Raw genomic sequence first — 17500 nt, 5'->3', positions numbered from 1 at the left:
CCGAGTCAAGACCAAGATCAGGCCCGGAGCCCTAGGATTTTTGTAACCCTAAAATATTTTGTTCCTGGCAAAATATCCCAGCACAACCAACAGACCACACACTCTGCTTTACCAAATGAAGAACACACACACACACACGCACGCACGCACGCACACACACACAATAAAAGTTAGACGTGGTCCCAGCAGTCTCTGTAAGTGTAGCATCACAATATTTAGCAGGTATTTAGCAGGAGGTGGCTTGATGACACAGCCTTTACATTTTTTCAAATTAGTGACAGGTTATTGGTTGCATTTGAATCGGGGAGTTTAACATCCAATCACAGTAATGATGTTAACAAATAAATGAGACAATGCACAGACATTCACAGAGTTGTGGTCTTGACTGGTGTTGAAATAAAACCCAGAGTCCTCTGTGTCCGAGATCGAGACAAGAGTAAAATCCGAGATGAGACCGAAATCTTATTAAGTAATTTAGCAGAGTGAAGAAAAAGTGGAGTGAGCCCTTTAAACTCACAAACCCTAGCCCTAAGAATGTGTTTTAGATGCCTGGACCAACCATTAGCCTTGACCTTCGCTCTGAGAAACGGTCCCAGTTGCAGGATCTCTAGAGAAATCTGTTGTTATTTGTGACCAAATGAGAATTCGTCCAACAGGGTTGGGGAGGGGGGCGCGCGTGCTGCGGCCTTTCAACATCCCATCACATCAAATCCCAGCTGCACAGCTGAGTCCAGTCAGCCGTGTGTCTAGATGTATGTTCTAAGGGGGGCAGAGAGGCCCAGTCTGGGCCCAGGGCAAGATGATGCCCTCATGTAACCCTGAGGAAGACGCTGAACTTTGGTGGTTCATCATTTGAACGGTTAGGGGCAAATATAGCTGTGTGACTTTGTTGATTTTTGTACATTTATTGTTTCTTTAGTCAGCGCCTCTAGCTTGCAAAATTTCTTGGTGGTGCGTCAGCTTGTGCTCTCTCCTGAGCACAGATCAGCAGTCTGCCAAACCAAACCCTGCTCTGGTATTCAGGCCTGCTGAAACTCACTACTGCTCCCTCTATGTCCACCCTGTAGGCTGAAATACTGCAAGTACTCATGTGTATTATTGATTTTAAGACCGATAATATGGAGGGTAAATGGCATCATTACAGCCCCAATTCAGCTAAGAGCTTGACCTCTTGACCCCCCCCCATCTTTATACTCTCAAAGCATGTCAGAGGTGAGTCAGTTTGATTGACAGCTGATTGACCTCTGAACCGTGTGTTTCAGGGACACCTCTGGCCAGGGGCGCTTCTGCACCATCTTCAGATCCTACTCCAGAGGGGCGCAGGTAAGTGTGTGTGTGTGTGTGTGTGTGTTCATGTTAAGGTTCACCAAAGGAGTATATCTGCAGATGAGTAGAGAACCGAAGTGTATTTTGTAGTCCTGAAACGTGGTCAGAGGTAACGTCCGGTTCCTTACAGAAAATCCCCGTTGTTGACTTCATCTTGGAATAGAGACACTCTACAGTAATTCACGTGATTTCTCAGAGAGTTCATGTAAGTGGATCACATACTTTCTGGACCTGCCTGTATGATGGCAAAGAACAACTAAAGTACATGATTTCTTTAGTCCATCAGCGAAGACACTGGTCAGGTTGGAACATCTTTATACAGCAGTTATAGGTGTTACTGTACCACCTAACACATCAGGAAGGAGGCCGGATTGAAGAGAGCTTAGGGTTCATAAAAGCTTTCAAAAGAATCCCCTCTAACCCTCAACAATGTCCTCCAACTCCAGAATGCCCTGTACAAAATGGACCCGATGCCAGAACTGTGTGTACTGAATGGCTGCCTATATATGCCTATCACACATCTCATTAGTTATTGTGTTTCCACAGCAGGATAATGGATTGAAACACTAATTGAGACAGAATCATAGAGTCGACCCAACCCAACAATGAGACAGGGTTACAAAGAATTGTTCTCACCTTCTGGGGGGACTGTATGAATAAAGGTATTATTGTTAGTCATTAGTCAGGCTCATTACTGCTGCAATTATCTAAGTTTGAAAGAGAGAGAGAGAGAGGTGTGTGTGTGTGTGTGTGTGTGTGTGTGTGTGTGTGTGTGTGTGTGTGTGTGTGTGTGTGTGTGTGTGTGTAAATTGTCAGCATTCAAACAAGGAAGTCAAAACTCTCACCACTCAGTGAAAACAGCTGTACCAGCTCTGGAACCTCTCCGTCCTCAGGAAACCTTGCTGGCATCGCTAGTTGAGTGACAAACCATAACTGCCGTTGGAGTGACGCCACCGCAGCTTGTTGCGTTTACTCAGGAATGGGTCATTTCATTTCCCGTGTGTGTGACCTGCAACCTAAGCACTCTGCATCTCACTCTGCTCTTACCTCACTCTACCAAAATCAAACACAAACCCCTCCTGTTGTTTGGAACACTTTAACCCTGACACACACACACACACACACATACACACACACACACAAACACACACACACAGGTCAGATTTCTTGTGAAAGTTTCTGAACGTATGAGAAATTCAAGCCTGACATTGTGATGGTAACTTGATGCTGTTGAAACCCACACATTCTCACTATGGACTCCTTCTCTCTTTCTTTACCTATCTGTCCATCTCTCTCTCTACCTATCTGTTCGTCTCTCAATTTCTTCCTCTACCGGTCTCTCTCCTTCCTTCTATCTCTCTCCTTCCTTCTATCTCTCCCCTTCCGGCTCAGGGAGTGATCCTAGTCTATGATATCTCCAATCGCTGGTCCTTTGACGGTATTGACAGGTGGATCAAGGAGATAGATGAGGTAAGACCGCTTCCTTTGTCAGTCCAACCTTCTTCTCCAATAGAACTGGGCTAGTGCTAGGATGGTATTTCTGGATGGCAAGTCAGAAATGTTCGGGCTGTTTCGAAGCTAATTCATGTCTGACATGAGCGATTGGGTATCGTGGCATTCACTTTGGTCACGGGCAACCCTGCACCCACTATAGCGAGCCCTGGCACAGATCCTCTCATCCACCTTTCTTCCACCTCTCCTCCACTTCACTTTCTCCACCTTTTTTCCCCCAGCATGCACCTGGAGTGCCTAAAATCCTGGTGGGAAACCGCCTGCACCTGGCCTACAAGCGTCAGGTGACAACTGAGCAGGCCCAGCTGTACGCCGAGAGGTTAAAGGTCACCTTCTTTGAGGTCAGCCCCCTGTGCAACTTCAACATCACCGAGTCCTTCACAGAGCTGGCCAGGACCGTGCTGATCAGGCATGGCATGGAGAGACTGTGGAGGCCCAACAGAGGTGTGTGGAATTGTGTGTGTGTGTGTGTGTGTGTGTGTTTGTGTGTGTGTGTGTGTGTGTGTGTGTGTGTGTGTGTGTGTGTGTGTGTGTGTGTGTGTGTGTGTGTGTGTGTGGGACGGGTGCTTGTCCAATCTCAGCAGTGGACAGTGAGCTCATACTGTTATCCACCTGTTTTTCTCTGCTCTGGACAAGCACGCCCCCTTGTGGTGTTAAATTGATATCTGTAAAACGACTTCTTGGTGTCATGGAGTCTCTGTCCTCCCCCTCCTCTCCCGCTCCCTCAGTGCTGAGTCTACAGGACCTGTGTTGTCGCTCCATCGTGTCCTGCACCCCCGTTCACCTGGTAGACAAGCTGCCCCTCCCCCAGGCCCTGCAGTCACACCTCAAGTCCTTCTCTGTGGCCAACGGCCTCAATGCGCGCATGATGCACGGACGCTCCTACTCCGTCACGGCCAACGCCCACGCAGCGGACCGCAGCATGAAGAGGACAGGGGGGGCCTTGCTGAAAAAACCCAAACTTCTCCGCCCGCCGCTCAGCCCGACCCAGGGCTGCGCACGCAACAGCTGCAAGGTCTCCTAGCAGCCAGGGTGGAGGCAGGACAGGAAGCTGTCGCTGGGGGGGGGACAGGAAGTGGTCATAGCTCAGTGAAGTGGTCAGAGCTCAGTGCAGCTGTGCTATAGCATAAACCTGAGTTTCGGCCCCCGAATCTGTGGTCTGTGAAAGCAGGGCTGGAGATGTGCCAGGTCCAGGGGTGACTGTGGACACTCTCTTAACAAACCAAGCAAGCTTATATGCTAATATATATATATTGGTTTAAGTCCACTAAAGCTTCTTTTAATCTCCAAGTGACTTGAGTATCTTCAATAGAGTGGGTGGCATGAAACAAGCCCCACAGATGGCACAGCTTTTTGGATCCTAGTCAGAGAGGAATGTTACCCTGGTGTGTGTGTGTGTGTGTGTGTGTGTGTGTGTGTGTGTGTGTGTGTGTGTGTGTGTGTGTGTGTGTGTGTGTGTGTGTGTGTGTGAGAGAGAGAGAGAGAGAGAGAGAGAGAGAGAGAGAGAGAGGCAGAGACAGAAAGGCAGACAGACAGACAGACAGAAAGTGAAAGAGACAGAGAGAGAGAGAGAGAGAGAGGCCAGTATAATCCAGTTGTGGATGTGGGGCAGTGGACATGTCAATGGAATGACAGGCTGGACAAAGTCTTTTTCACAACAATACTTTTTAAATGCTCCTCTCTCTAGAGACATTGTGGAATATCAGCCCAGCAATTCTCGGAAGGTGACATTGTATTATATTTGTATGGAATGTGTTTGATATATTACATTGTTATTATGATGTCGGGTTTGTATGTTTTCGGTGTACAATAATATCCAAGGGTGACTCCCAACACCAAAGACAGACGGAGCCACTTAACAAAACCTGTTTTGCACAGTAATGATTATTGATTATACACTTTCCAATAAATTTCACAAACAGGAATTGCCTGTGTATTTATTGCTGAGCAGGGTATCATTGATGAGATGTAAGTTATGGCTGAAATTGAATGTTTATGTTGGTACAATTAAGGAAATAACACATGCCTTGAAATTGACTACGCTTAATCTTTTAATATTTATCAGTATTCGATGATTCAAGTGATTTGCACTAGGATATATAATATAATTCAAGTGATTTGCACTAGGATATATAATATAATTCAAGTGATTTGCACTAGGATATATAATATAATTCAAGTGATTTGCACTAGGATATATAATATAATTCAAGTGATTTGCACTAGGATATATAATATAATTCAAGTGATTTGCACTAGGATATATAATATAATTCAAGTGATTTGCACTAGGATATATAATATAATTCAAGTGATTTGCACTAGGATATATAATATAATTCAAGTGATTTGCACTAGGATATATAATATAATTCAAGTGATTTGCACTAGGATATATAATATAATACCCTCTCCCCTCGCCCCGCCCCCACGGGTGTGTCAGCGTCATTTCCCGGCGTGCATCGGGAGCGTCTCTCATCCCGCTGGCCACGTCCCCGGGCCACGTCAAGCATTACTCGCCATTTTCCATCCACAACCAGAGAAACGTTGATTTTACACTCAAGCGACCGATAACAGAGGCTGGAAACAAGTCCCGGAACTGAACTGCTTTGCTCCAGCGAAGGCCCAGCCGCCTGAACCCGCAGAAACATGAACATCTTCAGACTGACCGGGGATCTGTCCCACCTCGCAGCCATCATCATCCTGCTGCTCAAGATCTGGAAGACCCGCTCCTGCGCCGGTGAGGAAGACCTCTTATAAAACACATCTCTTATAAAACACATCTCTTATAAACACATCTCTTATAAAACACATCTCTTATAAAAACCTCTCTGATAAAACACATCTCTTATAAAAACCTCTCTGATAAACACATCTCTTATAAAACACATCTCGCTTTGTTAGCACTACGAATATCCTGTTTATGCACAGATGCAATAAACTAGCTAGATAACTAATAACGTTAGTGGTAGATAAGAGCAATCAATGAGTAGCTAGCACTAACCGGCTAGCCTGAATGCTAGCAATGCTAGCAGAGACAGACATGGCCTAACGGTAGCCTCGCCAGGCCGGACATTCCTGCTCTTATCACCAGTCTGGACCACAAATGACCCACAATGAATGTGTGCTCAGTGTGGTATTGTTGTTGTGTTGCTTCGTATTTACTTGCGCCGCTGTTGTCCGTAACGTAACTGTTTACTAGTGAACAGTACTATAGCTATAGTGCTAGTGAAGCCCATTCATTACTAGTGAGCAGTACTAGCTAGCTAGTGTTAGTGAACAGTACAGGCTAGCTAGTACTAGTGAACAGTGCTAGCATGCTAGTGCTAGTGAAGTCCATTCATCTCGCTTGTTATAGCTGGACGGTTTGCTGCGCATTAGGAGGCACCAGCGAGGGCATAGGAGGCACCAGCGAGGGCATAGGAGGCACCAGCGAGGGCATAGGAGGCACCAGCGAGGGCATAGGAGGCACCAGCGAGGGCATAGGAGGCACCAGCGAGGGCATAGGAGGCACCAGCGAGGGCATAGGAGGCACCAGCGAGGGCATAGGAGGCACCAGCGAGGGCATAGGAGGCACCAGCGAGGGCATAGGAGGCACCAGCAGGGCAGCGACCGGGCGAGGGGTCAGATAAAGCCGGGTAGTGGGTGGTATAGTGGGTGGTATGTCAGTGTAGTGGGTGGTATAGTGTGTGGTATGTCAGTATAGTAGTGTGTGGTATGTCCTGCCTCATCATCTCCGTTGTGGCGGAAAACTGTGAGCTTAACTCGGTCAATTCATCCTCCCGCTCGTCTGCACCCACTGGCCCGGGCTGACCTCGGAGGGACGTGGCAGGTACTAGAGCTAGTAATGTGATCCTCGTCTAGGATCGTACAAGTTAAATGCAACATTTTGTTGTTAAAAATAGCCGTAGTGTTGCTGGAGATTTGCTAGTGTACCTACTTGTTTACGTTATGGTTGTCGCCTAGGCTAGGGTGAAAGGTTACTAGGCTAGGGTGAAAGGTTAGTTTGTGCTGTTGTTGGGTCCGTCCATCTATTGCCTGCACCTGCAATAACGATACACGAAGCTCCCGTCACTGCACTCAGTGAGTCTATCTTGGGCTGGACCAGGTTAGTGAGCTGGCCCACTAGAGGACGTGGGAGGCATGTTGCCACCTGTCTGCAGACAGTGGAGGAGTGGGGAGTCAGTTTGCATCAGTGCATCCTTCACAGAGCTGACGAGCAGCTAGCCAGAGCCTTCCCTAAGTTACTGTATCTCCTTTGTCTGCTAAATCTAGCCACTGTTACTGAGGATATTATCATCATAACCTGTTTTTGTGGTTGAACGGGGGAATCAGCAGCCTATTCCCAACAGGTAGTAGGCCGGTAGTAGGGACTTTAGTTACAAGTTGAGGAAGTAAAGGCTAAAATTATTTTGATGTCTACCATTAGCATTTCAATGTCTGCTGGAGCAGAGATATTTTGGACAGTGACAGGCAAGCATATTGAGAGAAGTGTCTGTGCAGGCTGGAGGTCTATGGAAAGAGGCTGGTAGAGGCTGGAGGTCTATGGAGAGAGGCTGGTAGAGGCTGGAGGTCTATGGAAAGAGGCTGGTAGAGGCTTGAGGTCTATGGAAAGAGACGGGTATCTTAAGGAGGTCGTGGCTGGATGACCCTGGGGATAGAGGATGGAGGTCCACAGGGAGATAGGCTTGTAGAGGCTGGAGGTCTATGGAGAGAGGCTGGTAGAGGCTGGACTCTGGAGGTTAATGGAGAGATAGGCTCGGCTTGCTCCATCGCCTTGTTGAGAGGGGTCAGGGAAGAATGTTTACAGCTCACTTATCTGGCCCCCGGGTGATTACTGTTTTTTTGCTTCCCTCTGGAATATGTAGAGTGGGTCGTATGCCCACCTCCCTTGTTCTCTGTAAAGCGCATTGTGTTGCCTCTGGGTATGAAATGAGCTATACAAATAAAGCTTTGATTGATTGATTGATTGAGAGGCTGGAGGTCAGTGGAGAGAGGCTGGTAGAGGCTGGAGGTCTATGGAGAGATGGGCTGGTAGAGGCTGGAGGTCAGTGGAGAGGGAGGCTAGTAGAGGCTGGAGGTCTATGGAGAGGGAGGCTGGTAGAGGCTGGAGGTCTATGAGGACAGGCTGGTAGAGGCTGGAGGTCTATGGAGAGAGAGGCTGGTAGAGGCTGGAGGTCTATGGAGAGAGGCTGGTAGAGGCTGGAGGTCTATGGAGAGAGAGGCCGGTAGAGGCTGGAGGTCTATGGAGAGAGAGGCTAGTAGAGGCTGGAGGTCTATGGAGAGAGAGACTGGTAGAGGCTGGAGGTCTATGGAGAGAGAGGCTGGTAGAGGCTGGAGGTCTATGGAGAGAGGCTGGTAGAGGCTGGAGGTCTATGGAGAGAGAGGCTAGTAGAGGCTGGAGGTCTATGGAGAGAGGCTGGTAGAGGCTGGAGGTCTATGGAGAGAGAGGCCGGTAGAGGCTGGAGGTCTATGGAGAGAGAGGCTAGTAGAGGCTGGAGGTCTATGGAGAGAGAGACTGGTAGAGGCTGGAGGTCTATGGAGAGAGAGGCTGGTAGAGGCTGGAGGTCTATGGAGAGAGGCTGGTAGAGGCTGGAGGTCTATGGAGAGAGAGGCTGGAGGTCTATGGAGAGAGAGACTGGTAGAGGCTGGAGGTCTATGGAGAGAGGCTGGTAGAGGCTGGAGGTCTATGGAGAGAGAGACTGGTAGAGGCTGACTGGAGGTCTGTCTGGATGGGTTTAGGTTTTATGCTGTTTGTGACCAGATATTTGTGTGTGTGAACAGGTAGGAACCCTCTCCCTGGTATCTTAGTGTACACCGGTAGTGTGTGGTGACAAGTATACAGGGTTGTATACTTCACTGACTGTGTTGTTCCAGGTATCTCTGGGAAGAGTCAGATCCTGTTTGCCCTGGTATTCACCACACGCTACCTGGACCTGCTAACCTCCTTCATATCTCTCTACAACACAACCATGAAGGTGAGACACACAGCCTACTTCTAAAGTGCTATCTATCTACACACAGAGGCTTAACACACACTAGCTATCTCTATTGAAGTGCTGAACACATGCTGCCACACCTTTGTGTGTTAAAGGAACACTGTTCCTTTCACGTTCAGCTTTGTGTTTAAAGCCAATGATCCAGCTGTGGATGATGTCATGCTACAGTACAAGGCTAAGCTAACTGCCACAAATCACATGTCACATATTGTGAGTAGCATCCTTCATTAGAGGAAGATGGTTCAGATGATTGCTTGTAATGGTTATGATGGTTTGTGTGTTTAAATGTGATGTTGAATGAAGAGGAACTTGACCTTGGGGTTTTTAGCTTAGTTTTAGATTTAGTTTTCTTTTTTTTTTTTTTTTTTAGCTCTGGCAGCACATTTCTCTATTGGTGCAAAGAAAATATGTATTTATTGATTGGATGGTGTGTGTTTCAGGTCATCTACATTGGCTGTGCTTATGCCACAGTCTACCTGATCTACGCCAAGTTCAAGGCCACATATGACGGCAATCATGACACCTTCCGGGTGGAGTTCCTGGTCGTGCCTGTCGGAGGACTGGCCTTCCTGGTCAACCACGACTTCTCCCCTTTGGAGGTGATACACACACACACACACCTCAGTGGTGAGATGCATGACACAAACATATTACACATACACACCTACAGCGACATCACTAGCCCCTTTATACACACTTCCAATTTCTCCCCTCGTCCTCTAGATCCTGTGGACGTTCTCCATCTACCTGGAGTCCGTTGCCATCCTGCCACAGCTCTTCATGATCAGCAAGACGGGCGAGGCGGAGACCATCACCACCCACTACCTGTTCTTCTTGGGTCTCTACCGTGCCCTCTACCTCATGAACTGGATCTGGCGTTTCTACTTTGAGGGCTTTTTCGACATGATTGCCATCGTGGCGGGGGTGGTTCAGACAATCCTGTACTGCGACTTCTTCTATCTTTACGTAACAAAAGGTGAGTTGTGGGGGTGCAATATTGTTTCTTTTGTTAATAGGCTGATGGGGGTCTTGACTCTGTGGTTATTTGTGAGGAAGTGGTTTGTTGCGAGTGAAGATGCGGGCAGACTGTTTACACGATACAGTGCAAGCTTGCATGAGCTTTGAGCGGCCTTGCTGACAAGACGCCGGACACCTTTGCCTAGTGTTATCAGTCCTGCTGTTGACTAACTCGTGACTCGACCTCTGTTCTTATTCAATGGGGCGCTGCGTTCTAAAGTCCAGTCAGTGTCAGTGCAGTCATAATGAGGAGGACTAAGATCTATGGCCTCGGAAAGAGTAAACTAAGGGTGCGTGTCCACCGGTAAGCTGTATTTGACAGCTGGTGCCTTTTTCTCAGTTTGCAATGGGTAATGAGCTCTAGGGCTCTATAGGAGAGAGCTGTGTTGATAGCACCAAAAGTGAACTTTTTTGGGCTAGAGAGCAGTCTGTAAAAGTCTGTTCTGATGACGAGGACGGACGGTTTTTGGCAAAACCGCGGAGACCGCGAACGTTAGCACTAGCTAACATTAGCTAGCTATCTGAACTAAACTATCTTTAGCGCACTGTTCAGCTACATACAGCTTGCCGGTGGACATCCACTCTACGTTGTGTCTCTGAGCAGCAGTGCTAAAACTTCTCTTCTGTTTCAGTTCTGAAAGGAAAGAAGCTCAGTCTGCCAGCCTAAGTGCCAAAGATCTGATATTTGGCAGACTCGCAGGGGAGGGGGTGGGGCGGGGTGGCAGAGGACACCGTGCCCCCTCCTCCTCACCCCTCTCCCCCCACCGCCAGCGTAAGATGCCTGAGACAGAGAGCGAACGGGAGCGGGAACTGAACCTGCCGACCCCACGGCCTTCGGATTTCTGTTTGACGCATCTTGCCTTAACTTTTTTATTATTCTGTATAAAGAAAGAAAAAGTAAGAAAAGTTTTCTACATAAAGATGTGTACCCTCTGTATGATTTGACACACTATTAGCAAAAAGCAGCCGAAAACATAAATTGCCTGTGATTTGGCACTGTAAGATATTGGAGCGAACTTCTTCTGGTGGGTTATGGATTCAACCGTTTGTAAGTGTATTTGCAATCTCAATAAATGTACATCCTTTTCCTGGATCTTTTTGATGGGGCGTGGTGTGGAGATGTTGGATCCCCTGCGCTTTGGCTGGAAAAACTTTTTTTTTTTGTCTTAAGAAGTTTTGGTTTCCTTGTTCTGCCCCAGTGTACATTCCTGTAGGAAGGCCAGTTACAGACCGTCTGATCCGGGGTGAGTTTCCAAAGACCAGAGCCAAAGTAGTACATTATTTATCTTCCCACACCCGAGTGAATAACAGTTATCATTGTTTGATATTCAATCCTTTACATGTACATTAACATTTGTGATATTAATAAACTAGCAGCTAGGCTTGAGTCTAGGTCTGCTACAGAAGCACTATTTTGCTGCGACAGCTTTTGAAAACCTACCCCTGATGAAGTCAATATTATAAATACTTAATGTACGTATCTAGTTGAAAAAGTTGGAATTCACCTGCAACTATTTAACCTTACGTTCACCAACATCCACAGATCCACAAAAATATGTAATGACTGTAAACCACAACTGGTGAACTCTACTACGCTGTAAATGGCTTCTTCTTCTTCAATTTAATTTATATATTTAGTCCATAACTCATCTTCCCATTCAGTTTCTGATATGACTCTTCACCAGGTTTCATGACGGTACAGTATCACCTGTAACTATTTCCATGACATGTAATTCGTTACCTCATTCACTGAAATTAGTAAATTCATTGGTAAGAGTGTAGCCTATGGAAGCAGAGATCCTCAGTTTTGATTGGAGACTGGTTTGTATTTGGTTACAGATGTGGTATATCCCTCAGATGAACAGAAATGTCTACATGATGTGCATATTGTTCAGCTTACTGCGATTCCCCTGTAGATGCTGGGCTTGAGCATGATACGGACACTTGGATTAGAGTATTAACAAATGTACATCCATCCGCCTTTATTTCTGTCTTCTCATGGATATCATTCCAATAGTTTCTTTTTTTACATAGCTTTTTTGCATGTTGTTGCCACCACAAATAAAGATTTTATGGGAAACCCTTGCCTCTATCTCTGACATGCAGTGTCTCCATGGCTAAAAGGGGGGGGGGGGGGGGAACTTGTATTTAAAGCCGCTACGAGGAGTTTTTCAGTTTGTATTGATTTTAGACACACCTGTGGACAAAAGTGGCAGTGTTTTCCATGAGCACCACTGCTTCCTGTTGTAAATATCCATAGCCCTAGTCTAGCCAAGCATTGTTTATTTTGGAAGCCAACAGAAATATGCCGCTTGTCAGGATGACTAGCGCCAAGGTAAATAAATTATTTCGTCCTTTCTGGACGACCCAAACATATATCTATAGAATAAATCTACATAAAAACAGCCAATCTTCTTTCGCTCTTGTTAATGTAGGTAATGTAGAGGCAACAGTAATAAAACAAGACTTTCATAACCAATCAAAAACTAAGGGATATTCAACTACTGTACATGAAATCCAAATGGCCAATCAATGCTAATTGATTGAAGATAAACATACAGAAAACACTGGTCTGTGATTACTGGAACTAAGTCTCAGAGTGGTGCTTCTGCTTATGAGCCTTCAGATGGTGTCCACGCCTGAACGCTTCCCCACAGTCTGGACACTTGTAAGGCTTCTCTCCTGTGTGGACGTGCTGGTGTCTGTTCAACGTACCCTTTCTATTAAAGGACTTTCCACAGACGTTACAAACGTGAGGCCTTTCCTGAGTGTGAGTCAACTCGTGTGTAGTAGCATGAACGGACTGGAGGAAACCTTTTCCACAGTGTCGGCACTTGAATGGCCGTTCCCCTGTGTGGTATCTTGTGTGTATGATCAGCTCTTTCTTGCATCTGAAAACCTTATCGCAGTCAGGGTAGGAGCACGAGAAGGCCTTCACCTCGTTATGAATCAGCATGTGTCTTGCCAACGAGGTGCCAGTGCGCAGTAGCTTGCCGCAGAGCGAGCATGGGAACTTATACCCTTCGTGGTGTAGCTTCATGTGCTTCGCAAAGTGCGATTTTATCCAGAAGGCCTGGTCACACTCGGGACACTGGTGGGGTTTCTTTGGGTTGGGGCTGTGATGGCGCTCCATGTGTTTCTTCAGGAAAAGGCTGGTGGTGTAAGCCTTGCCGCAGTCCGGGTGGGAGCACGAGAAGGGCTTCACCTCGTTGTGAATCAGCATGTGCCTTGCCAACGAGGCGGCGTTGCACAGTGGCTTGCCACAGAGCGAGCATGGGAACTTCAACCCTTCGTGGTGTAGCTTCATGTGCTTTGCAAAGTGTGATTTTCTCCAGAAGGCGTGGTCACACTCGGGACACTGGTGGGGTTTATTTGGGTTGGGGCTGTGATGGCGCTCCATGTGTTTCCTCAGGAACAGGTTGGTGTTGTAAGCCTTGCCGCACTCCCAACAGAGGAAGCGCTTCCCTCCCGTGTGCCTCCTCTCGTGGGCGTCGAGCTGCGACTGCATGTTGAAGCCCCTGGAACACTGGGAGCAGCGATATGGAAGCTCCCCCGTGTGGGTCCTCTCGTGCCTTACCAGAGCTCCTACGGCGGCGTAGCGTTTCGGACAGTGGCTGCAGGCGAACGGGCCGGAGAAGCCGTGGACGTCCAGGTAGTGTTTGGTGAGGACGGCGATCACGTGGAATCTCTTATCACACATGGTGCACTTCACCGGCTTGTGCGCCAGCACGTGTCTCGCTAGCGTTTCGGCGTCTGGGAAAACCCTCTTGCACTCGACGCAGCACAGCTCGTTGTGGGTGAGTTTGTGTGCCTTCAGTGTCGCCTTGTAAGCAAATTCCTTCCCGCATTCGTCACACCTGGGACGCTTCTTCATCTGCAGTATCTCCATCGCCTCCTCATCGCCAACGCGTCTCACCTTGCAACTCTGAGTCATGTGCAACCGCATGCGGCTCTTGCAGGACCGCGTTTCGCCGCAGTGAGGGCAGGTCGGAGGTCCCTGCTCTGAGTGGCGTCTCAGGTGCTCCTCCAGACCGACCACGTATTTACCACACACATGGCAACTCTGACGATGCCGTCGGAACCGTGTGGACTGCGGACGGTCACTCTTGCAGCTCTTGTAATGTCTCTCCAGGGTTTGAGTACTCCTGAAGGCCTTCTGACAGTGTTGGCACTGATAGATTGGTTCATCTTCGTGGGACAGCCCTTCATTGGCCAGCACATTAGAATGAGACGGCTCCTCGTTGGCCAGCACTTTACAGTGAGACAGCTCCTCATTGGTGGAGACATCAGAATGAGTCAGCCCCTCATTGGACTGCATGTTACATCGGCTAGACGAGGGTTCTGCAGTTCCTTGCTGCAGGTGTGTGGTCAAACAGTCAGTGCTCAGGATGGGTTCTCCATGTTCCTCTGCTGATGATGGGGGTTGAAGCACACTGTCGCGCTGCAGGCCGGGTGCTCCTGGGGAGGGCGGCTGTGCCAAGTTTGGAGGCTCTGGAGTGTTGGGCGGCTGTGGATCATTGTGATTCACAGCTGGCCCTACACTGCTCTCTCCAGAGACAAGCTCCCCACGTTGCTGACTTGCAAACAGACAAACTAATTGGTGAGCACTCCAGGTATATTTGTCCCTGAAAGCCCTCTCGCAATTACTGCACTGAAAGAGACGCTTCTTGACATGCGGCATCATGTGCAGCCTTGTGGATTTTCCATCTGGTAAACAGCGACCCAGTTGTTTGTGTCTGATAAGAGATGATCTGACTGAAAAGCGATTCCCACACTTGTCACACCGACATGATTCAGATGGGTGTTTAATCTGGGACCCACTTTCAGAATGTTTCGTCTTGGTTATCTTCTTGGATTTAGCTCTGGAATATTTTGTTTTGGTGGTCTTTTGAGACTTACTTCCAGAAGGTTCCTGTTCAGCTGCCTTCCGTTCTTGCTCTACTAACTTCTTCATCTTTAGGCCTTTGTTCCATCTGACTGATCTGGAGGGAGGAGGCACGGCCATGTTACTGATGTCCAGCCTCTCTAAAGTCACGGTCGGCTTTGTACCCGTTCTCTTGGTTTTGACACGACTCTTTCCAGGATGGTTTTGGGGTCTTCTATCCAAGACATCGAGCGGCATCAACGTGCCATCTTCCCTGACAACCATCACCGTTTCATACACTGTTTCCAGGTTACTGTCGTGGTCCCCCACCTCCCTCTGGCCCCCAGCCACAGGCTGTCCACCCTCCGTCCCCATGTCCTCAACACGCCCCACAGCAACCGCCTCCTCCTCCACCTCCTCCACCTCGTGCTGCTCAGAGATATCCGGGGGTTGGACGTCATTACTGTGTTCCTCACTGCTCTCCTTCCTCCGTTCTCTTTCATTCTCAGACACGTGTGGATCCGTGTCCATCTCAACGTCCTCCGTCTTCACGGAGGGCTCAGCTCGAGAACCCGTTCCTGTTTGCGTCTGCTCATTGACGATCACCACTCGCTCCACCGGAGGGAGACAGAGAGCAGAGAGGATGCAGTCGCCATCAAGGGTAGCTTGAGCATCTGAAAACAAAAAGAGAAAGAGGATCACTTACTTAGGATAAAATGTAATGTTTATTATTTACATGAAAATTCATTTTCTGGTTCCATATCTCTATGGCTGTAACAGCCTACCATCCTGGTCCAACAAAATGGTGTCTGAGTGATGCTCCAGCAGGGCTCTCAGCTCTGGGGTCAGAGACAAGAGCGCCACGCCCTTCTCCAGGGCTGAGGGGTCTTCACTGAGCAGAGAGGCAACCTGGCCACCAGGGGGACAAACACACCAGAATCCAGTTAAACGCAACTTAAATTCCATCCAATTCAGAATTTAAAGTCTAGTTATTTCAAATCATTTCATCTAAGATTGATAAGAAAAAATTTTCCCTCAAAAGATTTGATTTTGTATTTTAATTTAATCTAATTTACTTGTAATTGACGCCAAGCCTGAAACACACAAAGTTCAACCTTGTGTGTTTATCAAGTGCATTTGATGTTCTCAGACTGACAGATGTTCTCCTCTCTGAGAAGTGAGTTGTTAGAGGGTAGTACTACCTCTTGGAAGTGTGTTGTTTGAGGGTAGTACTACCTCTTGGAAGTGTGTTGTTTGAGGGTAGTATTACCTCTTGGAAGTGTGTTATTTGAGGGTAGTACTACCTCTTGGAAGTGTGTTGTTTGAGGGTAGTACTACCTCTTGGAAGTGTGTTGTTTGAGGGTAGTACTACCTCTTGGAAGTGTGTTGTTTGAGGGTAGTACTACCTCTTGGAAGTGTGTTGTTTGAGGGTAGTACTACCTCTTGGAAGTGTGTTGTTTGAGGGTAGTACTACCTCTTGGAAGTGTGTTGTTTGAGGGTAGTACTACCTCTTGGAAGTCAGGCACTTGAAGCGTCTTCTCAAGTCTGGATAAGAACTGCCACATCAGAGTCTGGATTGCTGCGTCATACTTTTTGCCAAATTCCACAGGGAAAACATCCTGAGAGAGGAAAAAGAGAGACAGCTTTGAACCTTGCATGGAGGTTTTTGAGATAGATAGCATGCATAGTATGAGAGAGTTTCAGTCAATTTTATTTCAATTTTACATTTTACATGAATCTCACTTCCTGAACTGAAATGGAATCGACCCAAACCCTGGTACGGGAGAGGCTTTCATACCAGCATTAACTTTGTCTCTTGCTCCAGAGCCCCGGTTCTCAACCCAATCACAAGCCCCACGGACCTGGTTCCAAACCCAATCACAAGCCCCACTGACCTGGAAGAAGTGCTGTCTCTCCTCAGGCTCTCTCTGCAATGTCTCAATCAGACTCAGGAAGTTGGACCCAGACAATCCCACCTCTCCATCAGTGGCCTGCAACACACAGAATTGTCATCCATACGCGAGTCCTCTTTCTTTTACTTTCCTTTGCAAACGTTGCAAACTATTTTAAACTTCACAGAAGCGTCTGTAAGTCGCCTACAAATGCTCTAGTCGCCATGTCTGTTTATGTTTAATGCAAACCATTTTCTAATGTTCTTAAAAAGCCGTTGCAATTTTACTGTTCAAAGAAAACCTGCTCACAGAGGAAGCAGTGCAGCCGCTTGTAAAATGCACGGTGTTACCGGCAACACCAGTCGTCATGAAAAAATCTTCACCGTGGAATCACTAGTCCATACACAACCTACTGTAATCCACCTAGGACCTACTGTAGAGCAACAAAACATGAATCTGTCCATGTGTCTATGTGCCATATGTGTGCCACAGCTTGGCCGATGTCCTGTCCTAGAGTTCTGTAAACCAAGTTGGAGTTTACCTCTGCTCCCCACAGTGGTGTCAGAGTCTGCATCCTGTCCAGGTGTGTCTGGATGGTCAGGGGGTCGGCAACAGGCTCAGAGCGACACAGCTCCAGGACCAGCTGAAAACACAGTAGAAACAGTCATACTAACATATCATTACCTCTTTTCCAAAATTGTAGTGCATGATACTTTATGGAACTGTGTACTACTGTCTATCAATCATCCTATTCATTCCCTCACCTTTCATGTCATAATTGTAATAATTGTATTTTAATGCTATCGTATTGTATTAGTAGTAGTCGTAGTAGCAGCAGTAGTAAAAGATGTAGATATTGCTCAACTTAGGGCCCTCCATCTCTCCATCCC

General features: G+C 47.5%; 3 protein-coding genes across 3 annotated transcripts in view; 2 read left to right on the top strand and 1 right to left on the bottom strand.

Moving 5' to 3' along the window:
- The window catches only part of rab40b (RAB40B, member RAS oncogene family), a 14418-nt gene extending 9672 nt beyond the window's left edge, over positions 1-4746 (top strand). The window contains exons 3-6 of the mRNA XM_084460003.1: positions 1263-1323; positions 2719-2796; positions 3060-3282; positions 3567-4746. Coding sequence (XP_084316129.1) covers positions 1263-1323; positions 2719-2796; positions 3060-3282; positions 3567-3862 — 658 coding nt within the window. The 3' untranslated portion in view covers positions 3863-4746. The remainder of the gene's footprint in view (positions 1-1262; positions 1324-2718; positions 2797-3059; positions 3283-3566) is intronic.
- Positions 4747-5350: 604 nt separating this feature from the next.
- On the top strand, positions 5351-11902 carry kdelr2b (KDEL endoplasmic reticulum protein retention receptor 2b). The gene is made up of 5 exons (XM_084459919.1): positions 5351-5578; positions 8716-8816; positions 9278-9436; positions 9561-9813; positions 10487-11902. Exons 1-5 carry the CDS (start codon positions 5488-5490, stop codon positions 10519-10521), a joined length of 639 nt encoding a protein of 212 aa, XP_084316045.1. The 5' UTR covers positions 5351-5487; the 3' UTR covers positions 10522-11902.
- A 2335-nt stretch (positions 11903-14237) lies between these two features.
- LOC311326849 (uncharacterized protein) overlaps positions 14238-17500 on the bottom strand; it is a gene marked incomplete at both ends in the record, with an annotated part of 3430 nt that continues 167 nt past the window's right edge. Inside the window, 6 exons of the mRNA XM_084459827.1 lie at positions 14238-14312; positions 15007-15392; positions 15504-15627; positions 16227-16337; positions 16614-16709; positions 17152-17253. Coding sequence (XP_084315953.1) covers positions 14238-14312; positions 15007-15392; positions 15504-15627; positions 16227-16337; positions 16614-16709; positions 17152-17253 — 894 coding nt within the window. The remainder of the gene's footprint in view (positions 14313-15006; positions 15393-15503; positions 15628-16226; positions 16338-16613; positions 16710-17151; positions 17254-17500) is intronic.

Source organism: Borostomias antarcticus (genome assembly GCF_949987555.1).
Source record: "Borostomias antarcticus genome assembly, chromosome: 29".
Classification (NCBI taxonomy): Eukaryota; Metazoa; Chordata; class Actinopteri; order Stomiiformes; family Stomiidae; genus Borostomias; species Borostomias antarcticus.
Note: the sequence above shows the minus strand (reverse complement) of the source record. Positions and strands in the feature narration are given on the sequence as shown.

What these genes read in the sequence shown, in the direction of transcription:
- kdelr2b (XM_084459919.1), top strand. Translation starts at nt 5,488, where the DNA reads ATGAACATCTTCAGACTGACCGGGGATCTGTCCCACCTCGCAGCCATC. An exon ending in GAAGACCCGCTCCTGCGCCG is followed by an intron (nt 5,579 to 8,715) that starts GTGAGGAAGACC and finishes GTGTTGTTCCAG; the next exon opens with GTATCTCTGGGAAGAGTCAG. An exon ending in TCTACAACACAACCATGAAG is followed by an intron (nt 8,817 to 9,277) that starts GTGAGACACACA and finishes TGTGTGTTTCAG; the next exon opens with GTCATCTACATTGGCTGTGC.